The sequence below is a fragment of the Podarcis cretensis genome (genome assembly GCF_951804945.1).
Source record: "Podarcis cretensis genome assembly, chromosome: 1".
NCBI classification, from domain to species: Eukaryota; Metazoa; Chordata; class Lepidosauria; order Squamata; family Lacertidae; genus Podarcis; species Podarcis cretensis.
The window spans coordinates 113,968,731-113,991,031 of NC_137170.1; the positions used below are offsets into that span (position 1 = coordinate 113,968,731).

General features: G+C 40.7%; 1 protein-coding gene across 1 annotated transcript; it reads right to left on the reverse strand.

Moving 5' to 3' along the window:
- Positions 1–5,879: 5,879 nt before the first annotated feature.
- Positions 5,880–22,060, reverse strand: LOC307218525 (zinc finger CCCH domain-containing protein 15). The gene is made up of 10 exons (XM_079980859.1): positions 21,618–22,060; positions 18,986–19,087; positions 17,907–18,018; positions 17,652–17,804; positions 16,434–16,525; positions 14,659–14,841; positions 13,835–13,981; positions 13,601–13,702; positions 13,238–13,364; positions 5,880–11,114 (listed from the first exon to the last, which is right to left on the reverse strand). The coding sequence occupies exons 1-10, from the start codon at positions 21,699–21,701 to the stop codon at positions 10,921–10,923; spliced, it is 1,296 nt and encodes a 431-aa protein (XP_079836985.1). The 5' UTR covers positions 21,702–22,060; the 3' UTR covers positions 5,880–10,920.
- Positions 22,061–22,301: the final 241 nt, after the last annotated feature.

Here is a 22,301-nt window from a genome sequence, read left to right on the forward strand (position 1 = left end):
CAACCAGTCTGCTGCTAGCCAAAGAACAGAATCAATGCCTTAGATTACTGACTGAGTGGTCCATGCTGTTGTAATTGCCTGACTCGCATGGGACTCTGAGAATTCCTCTTGCATGGAGGGAGCATAGGGAGGGGTGTGTGTAGAAACTAACTGTGGCGATCACACAGGGTCCCCGGACGTTGCACCATCTATTGATCCCTGTCCCACCACTTTATTTCTCGCTGCCAGCACCTGGGCCCTACCTAGTACAATACTGAGTCCAGCCAGGGTTCAATTGGAACATAAACTTTTGTTTATTTATTGCAGTTTAACAAGTGTGTGGTTTCATAAACGGTACTGGTCAATTACAATCATGGGGTGCCTATCCAGACCTATAACTTCTGCTACCTGCTCTCACTCACTAAACCACCTCTCAGATATTTACATGTCTTCCTAGCCCCTAACTATTCCAGACTCAGCTTATTTCGCTACACTAACTCAACCTACCCACAAACTCTAGCCCAGTTCACTCCCACTCCAACCAACCACCCAACTCCCAACGAACTCCTCCCTTTGCTCCTCCCAGAGCTGGTTTTATAGTCCCTCTGACTCCACCCCCCTGGATCCTGATTGGGTAACCTGTTTAACTATTTCACCTCCAGCACTCTCATGTTAACACCACACTAACCTACAGCACAAAGGTAACATTTGCATCCTCTTCCCTCAGCTCCCCTTTGCCCCTGACCTCACCCACCTCTGGCATGTGGCCATTGGAAGGTTGATAAAGGTTTCACGCCTGTGAGGAAGGGCTTGAAAAGTCTGTCTGAAACCCTGGACACCTGCCTCCAAGTCAGTGTAGAATATGGTGGATCAGTGCTCTGTCTGTCTCAGGCAACTTCTTAATATTATGGTGGTCGTATACAGCTGTCAGGACTAATAGACATTGATAGGTAAAGGGACCCCTGACCATTAGGTGCAGTCATGACCGACTCTGGGGTTGCGGCGCTCATCTCGCTTTATTGGCTGAGGGAGCCGGCGTACAGTTTCCAGGTCATGTGCCCAGCATGACTAAGCTGCTTCTAGCGAACCAGAGCAGTGCACTGAAACACTGTTTACCTTCCCGCTGGAGCGGTACCTATTTATCTACTTGAACTTTGACATGCTTTCGAACTGCTAGGTGGGCAGGAGCAGGGACCGAGCGACGGGAGCTCACCCCGTTGTGGGGATTCGAACCACTGACCTTCTGATCAGCAAGTCCCTAGGCTCTGTGGTTCAACCCACAACACCACCTGCGTCCCTCAGTAGACATTGATAGATGCATCTTAAAGAGATGGTGGGGAGGTAGTTTTATATCTTTGTTTTAAAGCTGCTTTTGTGCAGCATGTTCTCAAAAGCAGCTTGCAATAAATTCATTAAATAGGAGGAAACTTATTAGAAAACCAGAGGTGGTTTTGCGGTGCTAAAAGACAGTTAAGGCTCCAGATTCTTGAACGACACTAGCTTGTGGTGGGTTCAGACAGCTTCTCTGAGCAAATCCACCGAAAGCATTTCTCCCCTTCAGATTGCTAAAGGAAAAGACCCTGAGTGGTAGGTGGTTGAGTGGGCAGGCCCGGAACTCAGCAAAAGCGAGGCTTCAGCATTAATCTGATTAAGCAGCCTCTATGGGAGGGTGATTAAAATGAAAACCAAAGCCCTTTACCAAAGTAACCAAAGAGTAAACCAAAGTGTTTACTCTGGAGACGGCATGATTTCTGGTAACACGGGGTTTCTTTGAGGCCAGCAGTCTGATTCATAGATGACACAGGCATGAAGGCACAATTCAGCTCATGGATTAAAAGCAGAGACCAAAGGGTTTAGGGGGTTTCCTAATTGATGTCCAAACTGATGCTGCTCATTCTTCATAGTTATTCATTTATTACAGTTGTAACAAGTGAAGCTACAAGCGCTTAAAAAACCAAGGGCCCTTTTGAATACTTGCAAGCAACAAGGAAGCAAACGGGGACCTACTCACACCTTGATTCTGGACGTGCTGCCACCCTGTTCTCCAAACCTGGAGAGGGCAAGGAAAGGATGTGGGCCTTAGCAGTGGTGGCAGGTGCCTCTGAGGGCTCTGCCAAAGCATATTCTCTCACTGGTGGTGGGAATGGAGTGACTAGTTCCGGAACCCCCAGGACTGAAATGAGTGATGGCTTGTGGGGAAATATGCTCTACTGAGACTCTGGGAAGGCCTGCCACCTCCACTAACCTGGGGAGACAGTGAATGGTAGTGGGAGAGATGGGCACTCAGCAAAGCCGACTGGAAGAGCAGCTTATACTGTAAGCTCAAGGGCCTCCTACAGATTTCAACACATGTTGATTTTTTGACAGCCCTCCCTCCCCAAATATTTATAGTTGCCACACTTGGAAGGTAAATAGAACTGCCTGGCTGCCAAAGTGTTAATGGTCTATGCCAGCCCTGAAGTCTTGGACTACAGCTCCTATCAGCATAACCAATGGTGAGTGATTACAGGAGCTGTAGTATAAAAACTGTAGGACATCAGATTGGTCTACGGAAAAGCAATATATAGTTCAAGAAGCAAACCTAAAGGGTTAGTTGCTTGAGCTGAAAGCTCGTTTCAGTTTCTGCTCAATCTCTATATTGATAAGAATCAATGGTGTCTCGCCCTTCCTCCTTCCTCTTTGTTCTGATGAATAAATGACTCACCAGAACTTTGCCACCAACTAGGGCCAGGCACAGTCAGACTCACATGGAAACCCACCATCCTCTAAAATGGAACAATGATGCCCAGAAGACCTGCCCCTTAACAATCATTTCCCCCCGAGGAACTATTCTGCAGATGTCTAAAAATGCATTAAGAAACATTTAGGCATTTTCCTTTATGTGTATAAAAATAGCAACGGAATGATACATGAACAGCCAGCATCCATTCCAAGAGTAAAAATATTTGCGGATGTCCAAGTTCTTTTTGCTGTACAAAGTTCTCGGTCGCCGACAGAAAACGGCCTTGTATATTTCACAAGTTATTTATTAGAACGTGGGATATTTTCTTTCCTGCTTCTAGATTATCTTGGAATGTGATGAATGTGACAAGCAGAGAGGAGATCCAAATCAAAACACATAATTTTAATGAGTGAGAAATGTTTTGTGGGCTGTTTCTTGGTTAGTGAATTGAAGTTAGTGAATACATGGCAACTGAGAGTCATATTAACTGTTCCCACATTGATCCCTTTCCTGATTAATTCTGGCTTGCTAAGAACACCCCCCCAAATGCATAGCACAGCCTATTACATTCATGCACACACCATTGATTACATCTTAAGACAGCCAAAACACGTATATTTCTTTCCTCTCTCTTTTATTTAAAATGCGAGGGAATATAGTGGGAGAGGATTCACAGTGGCATATTGGAGGAACTTTCTCATATCAAGTTAGACCACTGGTCCAGTATTGTTAACGTTGGCTGGGTTTCAGACAGGATATTCCCAGTCCTACCAGGTAGCAGGTGCCCTACCACTGTACAGTGCCAGATTAAATGCTGTGGAGGCTCCTTAGCAGTCAAAATCTCAGGGGCCTCCTTGCAAATTATCTCCTAATATGTTCTTGTAATTTTCTTTCAAGATCAAATAAATATTTTGATCCTATGTTGTGGGGCCCCTAAAAGGTGTGGGGCCCATAAGCCTGTGTCTACTCTCCTATCGGGTAATCTGGCATTGCCACTGAGCTACAGCCCCTTTCCTGAACTTTTCCTATTACCACCATATAATACTTATCCCAAGCTTATAAACAACCGCTTACCTGGCATCTGTGGTAAACAATACAAAAAGGCAAACATGGAACCTTTAACATTTTCTTCCTCTTTACGCTCAAGTGGTGAAAATGTACGTGAACTTAATCGCAAGGGCTGGTGTATCCCATTTGACAGTCATTTTCCCTTTCCCTCTTGAGCTTTCAGGTTGGACAGGATGTAGATATTGGATACAGTGAAAATACTGGTTAGTTTGCAAGACACAATCATTGATCTGTCATGGGCCACAAATGGACAAAGCTAAGACTTTGTATCAGTTCATATATTACACTCTACAGTTCAAAGATGAGACCAGGACCAAGGTCTCTGCCTAGAAGAGGGGTGGTGAACTGAACCTGGTCTGGATTTCCCCACCTTTGATGGGCCATTTTTACAGGTGGGCCAATCACTTGACACCCTTATGACATCAAATGTCCCATTTGTAGCATGGTAAGCTGCACTAGGATGGAAAATCCATCCCCAAGCAAGTGGAACTTGATGTTTCCACCTATCAGTACCTATGGAAATGGCATGTATACTTACCTTCTTTCCAGCTTGCACACTCTGGAACGTACATACAGTTATGTACATGCATTGATTTATTTGCTGTCCAGATGCAGGTAATTTCATGCAGACATAGGGTTCACACATAACATTCGGCTGCTTTAGACTAGAACTACGGTACATATAAGGGCAGCACTCTTTAGTTGCTATCGCAGATAGATTTCCAAATTCATCCACAATACTTTCCCCTCCAGTGATCAATGGGATAGCCCCACTTGCATTTACTTGGCTGTATTTTTAGCAGAGAATTCATGCGCCAATCAGCCTTTAAAATGGAATTGATGCTGGAGGAAATTGCCTAGCATCTTTATTTTTTAAGTGGATACGAACTGCATTATACCAGCTGGCCTTTGGCAATTAGTTTTGCCTATTTAAAAAATAAAGGTCGGGGTGATCAAAGTTGAAATGTACATGAGATGCTTTAAAACACACATTCATTTTTTAAAGGCAAGGCATGCTTCCTTTAACATGGGAGAAGAGACATGACTGGTGGCTGAACCAGTCTGGTATGCAGATGGTAAAGCTTTTGTTTTCCATTTCTGGATTACATCTGTCTTTACTCATTTGACTCCAACCAGTAATTCTGTTTTCTAAAATTTTGTCACCAGTCAATGCTGCTGTTTTCTTGCAGTTTAGCATCGTAATTTTGAACAGATTAAAGGATAGAAACAGCATCTTAAATGGGATTAGCTTTGTTTCCACATTTGCAGTTCCAGAACCGTAATGCCACATCAGGATATACATGCCTACCTCAAGAAGCACTTGTTCACTCACCACAAGACTAAACCCATGTTATCTACAGCCAGTTACAGCACTTTTGTGATAACAACAACAGGGCAAGTTGTCATTGGCTTTGAGCTTCTCTTTTTTTTAAAAAAAACTCAAATGTTTCTACTGAGTTTGGTTGGTTGTTCTATGATGGTTACTAGATAAAAAAAGCCATGCATGACCCATGATTTCTGTACACCCACACCTTTCTATCCAGCCAAGCGAGAGCAGAGCTGGCTCACTGATGAGGCAGGGTGAAGCCCCACTGCTTCTGCCACCGGTGGCAGAATGTCCCCCTCTTGCCAAAGTCAGTGAGAGGGGGTTGTTCTGGCGCAAGGCGTTTCCGCTTGTCTTCTCTGCCTCTGGGGCAGAGACGAGCGTCAAGGGGCTTTGCAGAACGCCGCCTCACTCTTGCCAAGTTTGGCAAGGAGGAGTGCTCCGGTGCACAATGGAAGTGGTGGTGGTAGGGTGGCCCAATCCATTTTTGCCTCTGGTGGCGAAACAAGACAGGCCACTTCTGAGCAAGAGGCATGATCAGACAACAATGACACATTCCAGACAGACAAAAACACTCAAGGAAGTTATGAAGGAGGGCTGGGGATAGTGTAGACTGAGAACTCCAAAGGCCAGACAAGAGGAACATTCAGTTTCTGGTCCCGATGTATGCCATCCCTGCACTATGGGATGAACCCACAAAAGTGGTTGTCACTTCTAAAAGGGGCTGGTAGCCATGTGCATGCGTGTCACTTCAAGAAAGCATACAACCTACAATTCAAAGGTGCATTGGGTTATACTCAGACGAAAGTTGTTTATTTATAAGATTGCTTACTCACTCTTCATCATAGGAGTCCCGGGGCAGCTTACAATATAATAGTTGATAATATGGTAGAGCCTTAAAAGGATGGTGCAACAATAAAACTGCTAGCACATCTGACTGCATGGGGTAAAACAAATGCACAAGGATCCAGACTTAAATTTCCTCATGTATACATGAAGCTTCAAACTCCTCTTTGGTAAAACTATATAGGCTCACAGGGTTATGTTCCCTTTAAGGGGCAGGAATGGGAAAGAAGCATCTGATTGGTGCTGTGGGTACTTTCCACTTTGATAATAACATAACATGACTGAGAGCAAAGGAGAAAATCTACAAGTCTATGAGCATTCAACACCACTCTCTCCTGCATTTCATTAATGGTTCACAGCATTAACGGCAGAAGCAACAAACACAGGAAACAGCTCATTTCTTGGATGCCAGCACAATGACCAGCAGGTAATTAAACTAAAGAAAGCTTTTATAACAGAACAGGGTATGCAAACCTGGTGAGGTGGCTATTAAAGTGAGACCAACAACAGAATTTTAGCTTGGATGCATTTCTTAACTGGGAACTGTGTATGCTGCTTATAGGGTGAAGGTGTTCCTGCACATATCTTGGCTCTGCATATACAGTATATACCGTATTGGCCTGAATATAAGCCTCACTTTTTTTACCAAATTCTGACCCTGAAAAGTTAAAGTGCCGCTTAAATTCGCGACCTTACAAAAATTGGCTTTTACGATATCGCTGCTGAAACAGACATACACTAAAACGGAATGGGTGTGAGTGTCTGCGGAATTTTAAGGGAGCAGCTTATATTCAGGTATTGTCTTTTTTTCTCTCTCCCCCCTTGAATTTTAAAGGTGTGGCTTATATTCGGGTGCAGCTTATATTTGGGCCAATACAGTACATGGGGTGGGTAACTTGTTTCTCAAATATCTTTGGCCTAATTTATTGTAGGTTGCAAAATATACCAAGAGAGCCTAGTTCGGTCAGAATCGAGTATATACTTCCAGAGTTAATGTTAAATACATTACTTCTGGTAAATGAGCCACCATAGCCACTAGAGGGCTGTGAAAATTTGAGAAGATGGTGAAATGGCAATTTTGTGGGCTCACTGATTTCCATGTCAACTAATTTAATATACATCACCACCTGCCAGCAATGCCCACCAGTTAACTGGAAAAAACACCTTAAGGGAGCACTTAAACAGGGTTTTAAATAAAGGTAACAGCTGGTTCTCTCATCACAAAAGGCATCCATTTGCTGATGTACTAGATCTGCATGGTAGCTAGGCAATACTTATTAGAGGACACCAAGTGTTTTAAGTTGTGCTCTGTATTTGAGTAGTACCCTCACTAGTGAATAATCTTTGCATCTCCCTTATTACGAGTATGTGAACGTGCAAGACCACACAGCAAAGGGCTACACTGAATTCAGACCTTCCCATAACTCCATCGACAGAGGACTACAAAATCACAATTTCCAATTTTTAAACCCATGTAAGCAGGTTTACTTCTCAAAGTATGCATTGATTTCAGTGCTGAAGGATAGGAATTGTTTTAGTAGCCGCCTCCCCAATCGTGATCACTGGTGGACCGCCCCAATATACAGACACACATTCAAGAGTAAATATGCTAGGCAGGATGTAAATAATGATTCCTACATCACACACCATGTACAAAAATAGAGGATATTTCACTCACCTTTTCAAGTGAAAAATGTAGGCAAAGTGCTGTTCCTTTACAGATCGCATACAGATGACCAACATCTGTAAGGTTCTCTCGCCTCTTTGTAACAAAGTCAGGCAGAATTTTTCAAACTTTTCCAGCTCAGCTCCCTTTCCAAGTTTACACCTTCTGCCCCCACTCCTCAAGTGTCAATCATCTCCTCCATAGGTATCTAAGGGTGAGGAACCTGTGATTCCAACTCCCAGCAGCCTCAGGCAGCTTGGTCAATGGTCAAGGATGATGGGAAGAGCTGGAGAGTCAGTTTCCTCTCCCCAGGCCTACAAAATTCGTTTAAGCACAGCTGTGTCCACTGCAGACTATCCAGGACTTTGGGTGGTAGGTAAGACATGCTGTGTCTAAGGGTCTTTACACCCACTCTTCATTCATTTCAAACCTGACGGGGATCCCATCCTACAATTTGGGAACTAGAGCTCCCAATTATCCACTTGGGGCAAAACATTTCTAGGCACGGTTAAAAATTCATTAATCTCTAGAAAACAACCAAACACAAAAAGAAGGGTCACAAAGCAAAGTCATGACTATAACATGACTAGAAAGATATACCACACCATACCACCTGACTAGATTAAGTTTGGGATCCCCCATCCCTACAGTTTTGGACGCATATGAAAAGATGACTATTAACAGTGGTTTCCTAACTATATTTCAGGGAATCCTGGAGTACCTGGGAAGCTTCTCAGGGATCCCTTAATGAAAATATCATTTGTGGCAATCAATTTTACAACTGCAGAGGAACAGTGGGAACACCCTTAAGGTCAGCCTCAGTTGAAGTAGGGGGAACACAAAATCTAGCAAACCTCATGAAAATTTGAAAGCCACTGTTTTGCTAAACTATGTGTAGAAATTTCAACTACTCTAAAATTTAGTGAGACTTCCCCCAGTTTAATATGTCTTGTACCATATTACTTAGTAAGAAATTTTGGGGGAGTCATCTTTCAACCAAGGCTATTTATAATTTTACAAAACACTGCCAAATGCAGGAATATGGCTGAAATGAATATTTAGTCAGGAAACATGTTGTAGTTTTGGAAGAGAACATATCATAACACACTGTACATGAGAAAATTAAGAGCTGCAGAGCCACTGATTTACAATAATTCCCATGTTATATGATCTAGATGCATTTTCTCCATGTGGTTCACTGCACACTGCAATTAAACTGAGGATTCAATCTCAACATGATCTTGTCTTTTCCTTCACTATAACTGAACTTGAATACAAAGTTATTCAATGTCTTTTGGAAAATAATAGCACAAGTATAAACACAATCATCCACTACAATTCAAAAGGCTAACCCACTTTCAGGATAGAGGAATCAAAGAAGTCATTTGTGTCTTATTAAGGTTTGCTTGGCATAGTAATAATGTAAGAATTACTACTTCAAAAATAAGGTCACATTAGCCACAACTAAAAATGACTGGGTCTGCTGTTTAATCTTCAGTCTACATTTTAGAGAGGAAAGTTTTCCAAACTTTTGAAAAAGAGAATAACATAAAGATGCTCAACAACATTTACTCTTCATTTTCCTTGAAAACAAGCATACTGCAGTGCTAAAAAAAATAATTCAAGTGCTTTTTAAAAAATAAAAAGCAGGATGTATGACAAACGGAAGCCCACAACTCTACTTGGTTCTGGAAAAATTAAGGCAGATAAGCAAGACGTTGTGATTCAAATGAATCTCAACTCAATAAGAGGTCTGCATGAAAAAAAGTGAGCAATGAAGGAGACGGTGAAAAATAAAGTACACATAAAATATATAAGCAACCCTACAGATCCCACTTAGGTATAGGCTGATCCAAGTTTTTCTGTTTTAATCCAGCCACAGGCTGGGAAGGTTCTATGAACTTTGATGGCTAGTCCATTAACATTCAGTTCTACAAATCAATCTTCAGCATTATCTTATTTAGCATTATGTTTTAACTCCCCCCGCCCCCCAGTACTGGATGAAGCATTACCTCTCACCAGCTGGCAGATTAGTCAAGGCATTTTCAGTTTCCAGTGTTCACAATATCCCTTCCAAGTAATTTTCCATTTAAAAAAATCTATCAAGAATTTCTAGATTTTAGTACTTGGGTCATATAGCATCATATCCCATTCGTACTGAAATATGGGACTAAAAACACTTTTGAAATGAACGAGGCTATATTCACATTCTAAGCCAGAGGTCTGTGCCACATGAAATGCAACATTTGTCTGAAAGCTCTTTCCACATCACTGGTTTGCAAGCTATTCTGCCAGAAAAACTTCTAAACTTTGCTACAAAAAATGCAAAGCGAGTTGCTGTATTTAATGTTGAACTACCTGGGCTAACACATTTTTTAAAAATACCACTGCAATATGGTATTTGTTTTTTCAACATTACAGCTAAATTTAAATCCATTTGGCTCTGTACTCCAAAGAATGCAGGAATCTCCTGCTTTGATTGCTGAAAGCAGAATTCCAGTACTACTAATTCCCAAATCTCACAAAATTTACACTACATACAAATGGATATGCCTGAAAACCAGAAAGAATGATGAAGTCATGGCAAGTACATTTTGCATATACTGGGATTTTTCAGCAGGCAGAAGAAGCCTTTTCACACACAGAGGCAATCTATAAATTACACTTTAAACTGCAATTAATCATACTTGCAGAAGTGCTTTTGTTTAGATCTACCGCATATTTGCAAAACATGCATATACACTAATGTAGAACCAACATGGTTTGTTTTTTTTAACCAGATAGTCTTTATTTACACCTTGGTGGATTAACTTTAAAATTTAGAAGCAGGGACCATACTTGTGTGATTTTATGAATCTCTACCTTAGGTATCTGTTTGGTCAAATAATCAAAAGCAATTCCAGCACTTTTAAGAACACAGCCATTTCAACCTGTTATCACTTCGACTTACAGTATCGTAGCACAAACTTAATCACTCAAAATACTTATTTCAAATGCAGTTCTACTGAAGGAATTCTTGACCTCTTCCTGGACTTGGTAGCAACACACCCCTTCACACATCCTGGAAAAGTTGTGATCGACTTCCTACTTTTGGCGGGGATTTCATTACGTCATTGTACATTAAGAGAGTTCTTTCTCAGTGTACTATCTGGGAAGTTTATTAAGCTGGTTAAGACTGAATCAGGAAAAAATTGGGGGGAAATATATTTCTGTTTAATGTTTTTTTTCCCCAGAATCGTGTGAGGAACCAAGAGTACTCCACATAAGAATGGAGATAGTATTAACGTTGTCAAGTAGATTCATTCCTCTAAATGTTCATTCCTCTAAATCAAGTGTGTTTAGTTCTTCTTCTAGTTCTTCCAAATCCTCGCCAGTAAAAAGATTTTCATCGACTGGGACTGCATCAATTACTCCATTTTCCTGGGTGCCCTCCATGTCGCTGTCAGCTTCCAAATCACTTTGTTCTCCATTCTCCAGTCCACCTCCAGAAGCCTCACTCAACTTGTTATCTGAAAGTGAAAACAATTCGTACCATGTACCATTTAAACACACCAACCTATTTTTCCTGCTGATGTTAAGCAGGCTAAGAAAATTGGCTACACAACTCTAGAAAGTGAGGCTGATGTATCTGAAAAATATATATTGGATTCCAATGAAGGAATTCTATCAGCGCTAGGAGAATTCCATTTGTGCAATCAAATATTTCTTCCCTCTCCTCACAGGCCCTCCTTAAGTTTTTAACGTGTGATATTTTATTGTATTTTTGCTTTCTATGGAAGCCGCCCAGAGTGGCTGGGGAGGCCCAGCCAGATGGGCGGGGTATAAATAATAAATTATTATTATTATTATTATTATTATTATTATTATTATTATTAAATGTGCTCAAGGATTGGGGGAAACCCCAAAACAGATTTAGGGAGTCTGTGGGGAAGGGAGAGGAAGGAGAAATTCCACTGCATAGCTGGAAGTTTGTGTGCTAATTGAACTACTTTGTTACTTTCCAGAGTGAGCAAACCACCCTTATTTTGAAGTAAACGTCAGAGAAATCAGAAATATTTGCTACTTAGTCCTGAGCACACTTACACTCAAGTCCCTCAGAGGCTTCCTGGACTTAAAAACTACACCTTTATCTGAGCCTTCTCCTTGATAGGAATTTCTTGGGAGTTTGGTGGCCATTATTACGCTGCTTTAATTTTATAGTGTTCCTCCACATTTTTTGCTTGTGAGCTCACCAAGAGTGACTGCTTTTGTTGCTGATATTTTTGTTTTGTGATTTTTTGTTTTGTTTTGCTTTTTCCTAATGGTAGCAGAGGGCAAAGGAACATCAGGCCTCTCTCCATAGACCTGGTTTAAAGTTCAGTTGGTAATTTAGCTTCTCCTCTTTCTGAACTGTTTCCATTCAAGCTTGTCATTTTAAGAACTATGTTACCAGGCAGAGGGCCTTCTCGGTAGTGGCGCCCGCCCTGTGGAACACCCTCCCATCAGATGTCAAGGAAATAAACAACTATTTGACTTTTAGAAGACATCTGAAGGCAGCCTTGTTTAGGGAAGTTTTTAATGTTTGATGTTTTATTGTGTTTTTAATTCTGTTGGGAGCCGCCAAGAATGGCTGGGGAAACCCAGCCAGATAGGTGGGGTATAAATAATGATTAATAATAATAATAATAATAATAAGAGTTGATGCCTGCTTGTTTTCCTCTCCCTATCACCCCCACTCCTTTTTATCATGTCTTTTAGATTCCAAACCTGTAGGCCAGTAATGTTCTCATTTTAATCTGTGTATAGTGACTATACAATTTTAGCAGCTTCAGAAATAATGTGTTCCAAAGAAAACCACAACAAGAGCTAGAAAATGGATATTAAATATGCCAATGCATTTTTCCATCGTCTCTATCCTGAAGATTTTAGAAAGAATGAGAAATGGAAAGGAGGGGAATGGGGAAATGAGTGACATTATCGTAACCCTAAGTTATAAAGATAAAATTTAATTTTCACACTGGTAATTTATTTACTTATTTAACTAACAATCTATATTCCATTATATATAGAGCTGGATGGGTCATAATGGATACAATGCTATATATCTTCCGTGTACAGGAAAGATACATAAGTAACTTTTTAAAAGGGATAACTACCTCTACCCAAGTTAATGTTTTGCAATCCATTCCATATACAAACTGCAAGGATAAATTGAAAACATAGGAGTCGCACACTGTGGCACAAAACATTAAAGCATGGGCGTTGCCAGGATTTATGCTAGAAGGGGCAGAACCTCAGTTAATTAAGTATTTTTTATTGATTTACTCGATTTAGGGGGGGGGCAGCTGTCTCTCCTGCCTACACCCATGCATGAAAGGTTGAATCCAATAACAGAATTCCATTTGTGCCAAGGACTTCCACTTTAACAATGGAATTTCCTCTGCCCCCAAATCTGCTCTAGTGAGTTGGGGGAACCCCTAGAAGAGATCAGAGGGAGTGTGGGGAAGGAATGGAAAGGCCATTCTTGCATAAACAGGGCAGCTTCATTGACTACAATCCTGAATATATCAATTAAAATCCCAAACATATCAATAACCTTTCAAAATTTAAATACTACTGCAGATCTTAAGAACACAGAACATACAAATCTTACCATCTTTTTCAGCCGAAGTGTATGTGCTAAATCGTTCCAGACTTGCTACTGTAATTCCAGTCTCATCTACGGCTTTTGGAACATACAGGTTCAAGTCCACATCATTTACATCCCCCTGTTCATCAACCTGAAAGGGGAAAAAAGTTATTTTAATTTTACTTACAGCAGAATCAGTGTAGGCTTTAAGTCCCACTGCATTCAGTGCAGCTGAGCCACAGCAGATCATGCTGTGATCCAAAGGCACCTGGTACATAGTGGTCCCTAATAATGCTACAGTTCATTATGTAAGTTCCTCAACCATGGAAATAAGGTTATTCTTTGGTTGTCTTGAGATTGCATACAATCCTCTTGCATCTCCTTTACCTCATCTTCACCTGTTCCTTGAATATAACGAGTGTCATCTGCTTCTTCATCATCTGCATCAACCAGCTCTGGCCGGAACTCAAACACTTCACGCCCGCTGATCTAGCCACAAAGAAAGATCACAATATGAAACAGTAATATACATTTGAGAGTTCGGAACATTTCGCTTCACTGAAAAATGTTTGCCTGTGTGTCATGACTTTAATGTTATAGATCAGGCTACACAGAACTTACCACCAGTGCTTTGCCAGCCTTAAAGTCTGCTTTTCTTCTTTCCATATCTTGCTCAGCCTTATTAATTTTTTCTTGTCTTTTCCTTTTCTTCCATGCCAGAAAAGACTCTAAAGTAATTTTAGTAACATTTGCTCCTAAGGCTGCACGCTGTAAGATAAAACATTATTAACTGAGCACGCTTTTAGAAGATTCATTTTTCTCTCTCCAGTGCATTAAGAACAAGCCTTAAAGCAATTAAATACAGTCCTTCTGCAGAAGCTTTTGTTCTATGTATCTCAGCAAATCTCCATTATTGTTCTCATAGTTTCCTCCAAGCCTACAAGGAACTAGTAAACATGAAATAAAGGATTACCTAATGTCAAAAAGACTAGATGATGCACTAATACCCATAAATGTTCTTCTCTGAGTAAACATTTTCCAAGTACATGGCAAGCCAGATTCATTAGTAACCAGATATTTAACATTAAGTGCTACACTGTATTCAGTTTGAATATATGAACACATTTTAAAAAAAGTAAACATAGCTGTCCCTTGAAAGCAGGAAATCAGTACTGATTCCTGATGATGCAGAAATTGATTTTTTTAAAAACCTAACTAGAGTATTACAAAAAAAATCTGCTGTAATCCAATAAATCTACTCCAATTATAGATAGAAATTGCTATATTTTACTGAAATAAGCCTTTTAAAAAAATTAAAGTGCCCATATTAAGGCTCAGGTATACAAAAATCCAGTTAACTAAAGACTCCTCATTGCTAAAATAACCTCACAACATCGAAGTGACAAACTACTGTATTTTTATAGAGAAAATGACTACAACGTCACCTCTTTTTCTATTAGGTCTTCTAAAGAAATTTCTTCTTCCTTTTCTTCTTTCTTCTTGTCCTTCTTGAGTACGAAGCCAGGAGGGAGCGCATGGCGGTACATACAGTTGTCTCCTCCACCAGGACAGACCCAAAACCATCCATATTTATTGTTTTCAATAGCATCGAGGAAATACTTGCAGACCTGCATGGAACATTTATTATCACACATTGTCTTCATTTTATACACACAATAGGCAGAATGAATCTTAGGCTCTGGTCACCAAACCAGGTGTCTATGCCAAACCACTGGTCCTGCTAGCTTGGGATGATGGGAGCTGTAGTCCAGAAATTGCTGGAGACCCAAGTTTGGGAAACGCTGCACTACACAGTGGATGAAGTTACCATAGTATGATAATTAAATCTACATTCACTCAGCAATTGTACCTATTTTTAAAGTTATCAGATGCAGTGAGCAAGATTCAATCAATGAGTCCTATAAGTGGAAATTTTGTATAACAACTTCAGCTTTTGCAATGGGGCACAAATATTCCTCCTCCCTACTGCATCCCTCAAAATTGGGACTGAGATAACCCCTGCAAGAGCATGTAAGGGAAGGAGAGGGGGATCTTTCTGTCTGGCAAATTGAAATGCTTGCCCTGATGGAACTATTACCTTGGCGTGACACTGAATTTCTTCCAGAACCCCTAAATGTATGACATGTGTAAATCAATCATGACTGAATGCAGTGGTTACATAGCAGAATCTGGCACAATACGGAGAAATGTTAAGTTCTCTTGACTTTGGCAGCAAATGCAAAATACATTCAGCTGGGCTTAGAAGGTATAGAGCAGCATTCCTTACCACTCAGGCTTTATGGCAAACATTTCCAAAAACTCAAGGAGTTAAAAAGAATTGGTGAAAATGACATAGGAAGGCCATTATCTCAACAAAGGGTAAAATCCCCAATGAGTGTATGCAACAACTTGTGTACATCTGAGCTAGCTCTCTGGTTTAATAGTTACCTTTAGTCAAAAAAGTATACATTTATATTGATTTGGAAGAATAAGACCTACATGGAACCATTTTTACCTAGGAAAGTAGTATCATGTTTCAATCATTGTTCTTTGATTTGCAGGTTACGGTGAATATCTACTTTTAAATAAAATCAAGTTTGAGATTACAGTCTATGAAATAATTTTGTGACACCACAGAATTGCCATCTATATGTCATTGTACTATACAGTGAACAGCAATTACACCTTATAACTCAATTATTTAAAATAGAATTTTATTTACAACATAACACAAGCCCCCCAGCCCCCAATACTCAAATTTAATAGTAATGGGTTATAAAACTAGACTTCCAGACTCCATTTGCTGAATCAACTAATTATCACACATAAGGTTTTGATCAACACTAGTAAACAGTATAGTTTCAAAACAAGAGTACTTGTAATTATTATGGACTGGATTTTAGCTATATTGTACTAATAACTACATAAAGTAATTACATCTCTGAGCTACTTCTCATTCTATTTAGTATTGTTTATCGTACCTTGGCATTATCATATAACATCACCAGGCGGTCCCTGAGCTATTTTGTCCTTAAAAGTTCAAGCTGTTGCCATAGTATTTTTTTAACAATTCAGCTTATTTGCATCACAGCTTATTTTCAGTCACAAGTCACACAATAAGAATATCCTGTCATTTTATAAACTTTTTTCTGCTAAAAATGAGGTATGTAATACATAAGATTTAAACTAGGTATTCCAATACAAAACAAGACAGACATACTATTTGGGTTTTGGGTTTCTTCTTTTCAGCTTCACCATGCTTCTTGTTCACTACCTCCTCCAGTTTCTTTTCATCCCAGTTATCCATTGTGTCTACATATAGCAGCAAAACATTTCATTATACAAGGGAAGAAGGGGACTAAGCTTGTTCAACACCACCAGCAAAGCTCTCCTATATAAATATTTGAATTCTACCTTTGTGTTTATACTGCAAGTGGCATATTAAAAAGATGTAAGCCAGAAGGAATTAAAAGTGCAAAGGGAGGCAGGGCTAAGATGAAGACAAATAGCGAAATATTTGGATGAAGCAACAAGAGGAATAAATGAATTCAAGGAAAGATCAAAATAATTACCTTAGAAAACCAGGTTCAGGTATCAAAACCAACTAACTAGTAAGTCCAAACTCTTGTGAAGTGGGGGGGGGGGGGGAGAGAAAAGCTTCCAAACTGCTCCTCTTAGCCACACCAGAGGAAGGGGTTGGGTGTATGAGTCCAAAGTCTGCGCACGTTTGTTCATGTAACACCAAACCATAATTTAGCATTGCATCTGAATTATGCTGAAGCATGTTCACAGGAGTCTTTTCCTAAGTGCTATGTTTGTAAATATAGCCACTGATCAATCTGCAGCTCTCTTATTTTACATTCATTCTCCCAGAGTAAAAGCACGAGACAGTGCCAAGAGATACCATTATCTAGGACAGGGGAAGGGAACATTTTCTGGCTACTGGGCCAGATCACTCTCCTCACATCCTGGTGGGCCAAATGTGACAGATGAATGCAGCTACTATGACATCACTATGCCAGCTGATGCTGCACTTTGAACTCCCAACTTTTGAGACTTCCAAAACCAGTATAGTATTGTTTTAAAGCCTATTTGCTGTTTGCAAAGGGGAAAAAAAATATCCCAAGATGGACCCCCTGGCACAACAAGATTGGCTCATGGGCTGGAGAGTCACCATCCCAGATCAAAGAGCTCCATTTCTTCATTGTAACCAATTTTAACCCTGGTTTAAATGCTTATAAAAATTGAAACCACAGACTACAGTGAATCTGTAGAAATGCAGGTAATTTGTCCTTTACATAAGTATGTATGAAAATCCAATGAAAAGAAGAAGCACTTATTTAGACTTGCATTTATATCTACTTCCTCAAAGACATGATTTGTTCTAAAAACTACAACAGAAAAACAATTTGTCTGCAATTTTCAAGAAGTAACCTACCCTTTTCAAGATCTTCATCTCTGGCATCAATGTAAACACTCCTCTTTTCACACTTTCTCTCCAAGGTCAAGTCATGAGAAAACTTGCACTTGTCCCCTTTTGTGCATTGCCCTTGCTTGAAGAAAGCACAGACTACTGATTTTGGATCGGCACCTGCAAGATATGCTGATTATTTAGTAACTTTCCAGATCAAGTAATGCATAAATCTGAGATGCACTGAGGCAGGAAAATGGAAGTCATCCAAAGAAAGCTTGCCTTTACTGATTTTCTGTGCAGCAACCACAGGTTTGAAAAGCTCATTCAGCTCCTGTAATTCTTTCTTCTTATCATCTTTCTTTAGTTTCTTGTCACCTTCTGCTTGACCAGCCTAAAACAACACACAGAACAGGTATTTACAAGACCAGCGGGAGTGTGTAAGTGCATACCACAACTCTTAAGACAAAGTGCATGATACAATATCCTTAAAACATAATTCATAATGGCCTTTTCCCAGACATTATAAGCGGAACGAGCCTGTGCATAACTTGGGCTTGTGTGTTTCCTTCTCCTCTCTGGTGCAGCTGTGAGGAGTTTGAAAGCATTTTCTTACCTTTTTAACTAACCATATTTTGGCATTTTATTGTTGTTATTATCTATATTCATACAGATATTATATATTAATTGTACAAGTAATTAATTACTTTTCAATTATTATTCTTCCCCCCCCCCCCCCTTTTTCTATTTCATCTGTAAACCACATTGAGTCCCAGTCTGGGAAAAATACGAGATATAAATAAATATAATAATTTATTTTAAAAGACACATTAATATATTTTGAACTGTTCCATGTAGCCCAAGGGCTATCTATAGCCCATCACCTCTTTCTCTGCTGTGAGTATGGCCTAATCTCACAATACAGTGGTACCTCTGGATACGAACGGGATCCGTTCTGGAGCCCCGTTCGCATCCAGAAGCAAATATAGCTAGCGACGGAATGTCTGCGCATGTGAGCGTCGCTTTTCGCCACTTTTGCGCATGTGCGTGACGTCATTTTGAGCGTCTGCACATGCACAAGCGGCGAAACCTGGAAGTAACGCACTCTGTTACTTCTGGGTTGCCGCGGAGCGCAACTCGAACGAGGTCAACCTGAAGCACATTCAACCCAAGGTATGACTGTACATCCATAAACATAACGGCTGCCCCTTAACACAAATTTATCCAACAAAGAAGGACCTAACTTAATTGACCCATCTTCTGACAGCTCCACACTCCTATGATGCAACATAATAGAAAAAACAATCACATTATAACAAGTGCAAAGAGAGAACAGTGAAGTCAAGTAAACATTTACTTACCTGCCGTGGGTTTTGCTGACCGAACTTAACTTGATGGGTCACAGCCTTGATAAACTTTTGCTGTTTCGCTCCTTTCTTATTCTTTAAGCCAAAGGTTTTGTCCTAATTTCAAAGGTTTGAAGGAATGTTATTAGCTAGCATGATTTTTCAATGTGTAGAAAATGTAGTTTAACACTCATTCACTTTTAGTGCACATCTGTTTAGTCAAACACTTAAAACTCCAAATAAAACCTTTTTACTTTTAACTCTGTTAGAAAATAAATACATTTTAACTGCTATCTAGTGACAAAAAACACCAATTCTAGTATAAATCTATGAAGGCTCTTTACAGCTCAGTTTAAATCATATGCATCTGTCTTGCGATGTGTATCTAATATTCTCTTCAGTGATAAAATCTGATGATTCAGTAGAGCCATGCACATAAAGGAGGGTGAGCCTACCCAGTTATCAATAATTTTTTAGTAACTACAGGACTGTGATAATTCTTTTTTAAAAGAACTTAAAGGTTTCTGAGGTCGTGGATTAGAACAAACTACAATTTAGAATTACAATAACCATGTTTAGATGACAATTAAAATGGAAGCAAAATATTCTGCATGCAGAAGACATTACTGACAACAATATACAACTGATTTGGGCACAATATTGTGTAACATGGTCCCAATTGCTACTGTAATAGCAGTACATTTATAATTTCAAATTTTCTATATTAATTTTGCCCCATATAACATATATGGCATTTTCTCTTTGAATTCATCTCTGTTCACTCATACAGGAATACATATTCATTAAAAAAAGAAGAAGAAAGGTTTTTTGCAACTGAAATTGCTCCAGTGTTAAAAGAACCAACACTTTTCATCTAAAAGTTTTAAAAGATGTACATCATGTGGATCATATTTAGGCAAAGTAACATATCAATTCACCTTTCACTTCTCAAACTGTCATAACTTAATATGGTGTGTCACGTGTACTGGTTAAATTATTTGAATGTTGGGCTTAAAGGCTAAAGAACAGCGTCTTATTTTATCATATTATTATATTAATAATATCAAGGAGCATATGATATTTTTGTTTTGGTTCAAAATCCATCTATCAGTCTCATCTCACTCCAACATTATCTGGTTTAGAATCCTACCAAGGGATACCGCCATTTGGTTATTAGCATTACAATTCCATATCAATACATGTTCACTCAGAAGTAGAAACCCAACAGTGTGTTCAATGACTCAGATTAGTTTAAACATGATCACTCAGGAATAAACCAGACTAAGTTGTGTGGGTTTTACTCCGAAATGCACATAGCTCTCTTAATCCCACCATTACAAATCATTTTGTACCTTTCAGTACTTTACTTTTTTGAAGAGATGCTGGAGGGCTTATCCACCTGAAAACATTACCCTTTGATCAGGAATTTGGAAGCCTTTCCCATAATAATGATGTGTAGGAATTTTACCGCCATAGTTCAGTGTACAGAGTACATGTTTTGTATGACTTGCATGAGAAAGGGTCCAAGTTCAATCCCTGGCAAATATGTAGGGCTAGGAAAGGCCTCATTAAAAGTGCAGTGGCCAACCAGTGTAAACAATACCAGACTGGATGAATCATGACCTGACTATAGAAGGAAGTTACCGTATTTTTCGCTCTATAACACGCACCCGACCATAACACGCACGTAGTTTTTAGAGGAGGAAAATCTGTAGGCATGCCACCCGTAGGCATTCCCTCCATAACACGCACAGACATTTCCCCTTACTTTCTAGGAGGAAAAAAGTGAGTGTTATGGTGCAAAAAATACAGTAAGTTCAGGCATTGGAAACAAATGCCTGGGCTCAGCCGTTTTATTTATTACCATGCCACTTTCAAAATAATACTGAAATATACCCTCTGAAAAATAATACTGATAGAAAAATATGAGGCATATAGTCCTGTGCATTACAGTTGTCATTGTTTAAGAGATATCCAGTACCTATAGCTTCTTTAAAACAGGTGGCTAAGCTGTGGGCCTTCCTGATTCTGTGGGGACTCCCAATTCCCATCAGCCCAAGCCAATCTGGCCAAAGGTTAGGGATGACAGGAGTGATAATACATCAACATCTGGCAGGCCACATGTTCCCCAGCAATGCTTTAAAGCCTTGTAATAATTAACAGGAGCAGAGAGCACATAAACAGGCATGGCAATACTAATTTATGACGCCACCTGAGGATCTTGGACTCGGCTCGGGACCAGAATCAGTGTAGCCTCCGAAACCTGTACCGGGTGCCAAGTCCAGCCAAGGGAAACGAAGCAGGTAATTACAGAGAGGTGGCATCTTCACTACCCTGCTAAAAGTTGCCTACCTCTGTGTCCGGATCGCACAAAATCAGAATACAAATTGGGGGGGGGGGGAGAATCTCCTGGCTTATTGGTTCTCTAGACGAAAACACGCACCATCCCAGAACATGTCTGGGTGAAATGACATGAGATGAAACTCGCCCCCTTCCTAAAATGTTAACTTTCTACATGCAGGGCAAACATTGGGTAGGTTTGGAGGCCACGCTGTTAAAAAGCTTTCCCTGCAGTCCTTAGTGGTACAGCCCCAAAACAGAGCTTGACCCCCCCCTCCCCACGATAATTGGGCCTAAATTGTCTCACCTCGATGATCTTCTCCTTCTTTTTCTGATCTGCCTTTTTGTTACCCGCCCCCGATGCTGCCGGTGCCTGTTTTTTGGGGGGCATTTCGGAAGGGGGGGGGAGGAGGAAGAGGAGGGAAGAGAACGGGTGGGGGGAAGGGAAGGAGACGCCGCCGAGGCCCAGAAGCAAAAGCGACCCCCACGCCTTTGCTTAACCGCCAAGCGGAGGGGAGGGGAGGGGGGCTCGGCTGGGGGGTGGTGGTGGTGGCGGCGGCGGGCAAGCTGTGAGGGGAGACTGATGGAATCCACCACCGGCAGAACGAGGGCTTCGCGTTTGCGACAAGCCGTCAGTGACGGAAGCGGCAGAGCATTATGGGAACGGGAAGAGCCGAGGAGAAGCCGAACGTGACGAGGGAGAGCGCGCACGCGCGCAAGAGCCTTTCCCTCCCCGGCCCGCCGCCGCTCTCGACGCTCATCGCCTCGCTCCCACAGTGCATTGCGAAACCCTGACAGGACAAGGCAAAGGGCGGACCCTCCCGCGGCGTGCGATTGCGTCACGGGGGGCGGGGCTTAGGTTTCCGTTGAGGGTTCGGTTTCGCCGGGTAAAGGGGAGGGGCAAAGGTTCGGAGTGCTTCTCCTCAGAGGCTGTTAGTCTGAGGTGGTCAACTGCTTGCAACGTTCGTCGCGCCTCTGCCCCTCGCTTGTG

Bases quoted from the DNA above. Each gene is read 5' to 3' on its own strand.
- LOC307218525 (XM_079980859.1), bottom strand. From the start codon at position 21,701: ATGCCCCCCAAAAAACAGGCACCGGCAGCATCGGGGGCGGGTAACAAA. The intron at 14,842-16,433 runs GTATGTCTGTCT...TGTTCCATGCAG, and splicing joins AGAAACCCAAAACCCAAATA to GTCTGCAAGTATTTCCTCGA. The intron at 11,115-13,237 runs GTAAGATTTGTA...TTTCACTTTCAG, and splicing joins CACTTCGGCTGAAAAAGATG to ATAACAAGTTGAGTGAGGCT.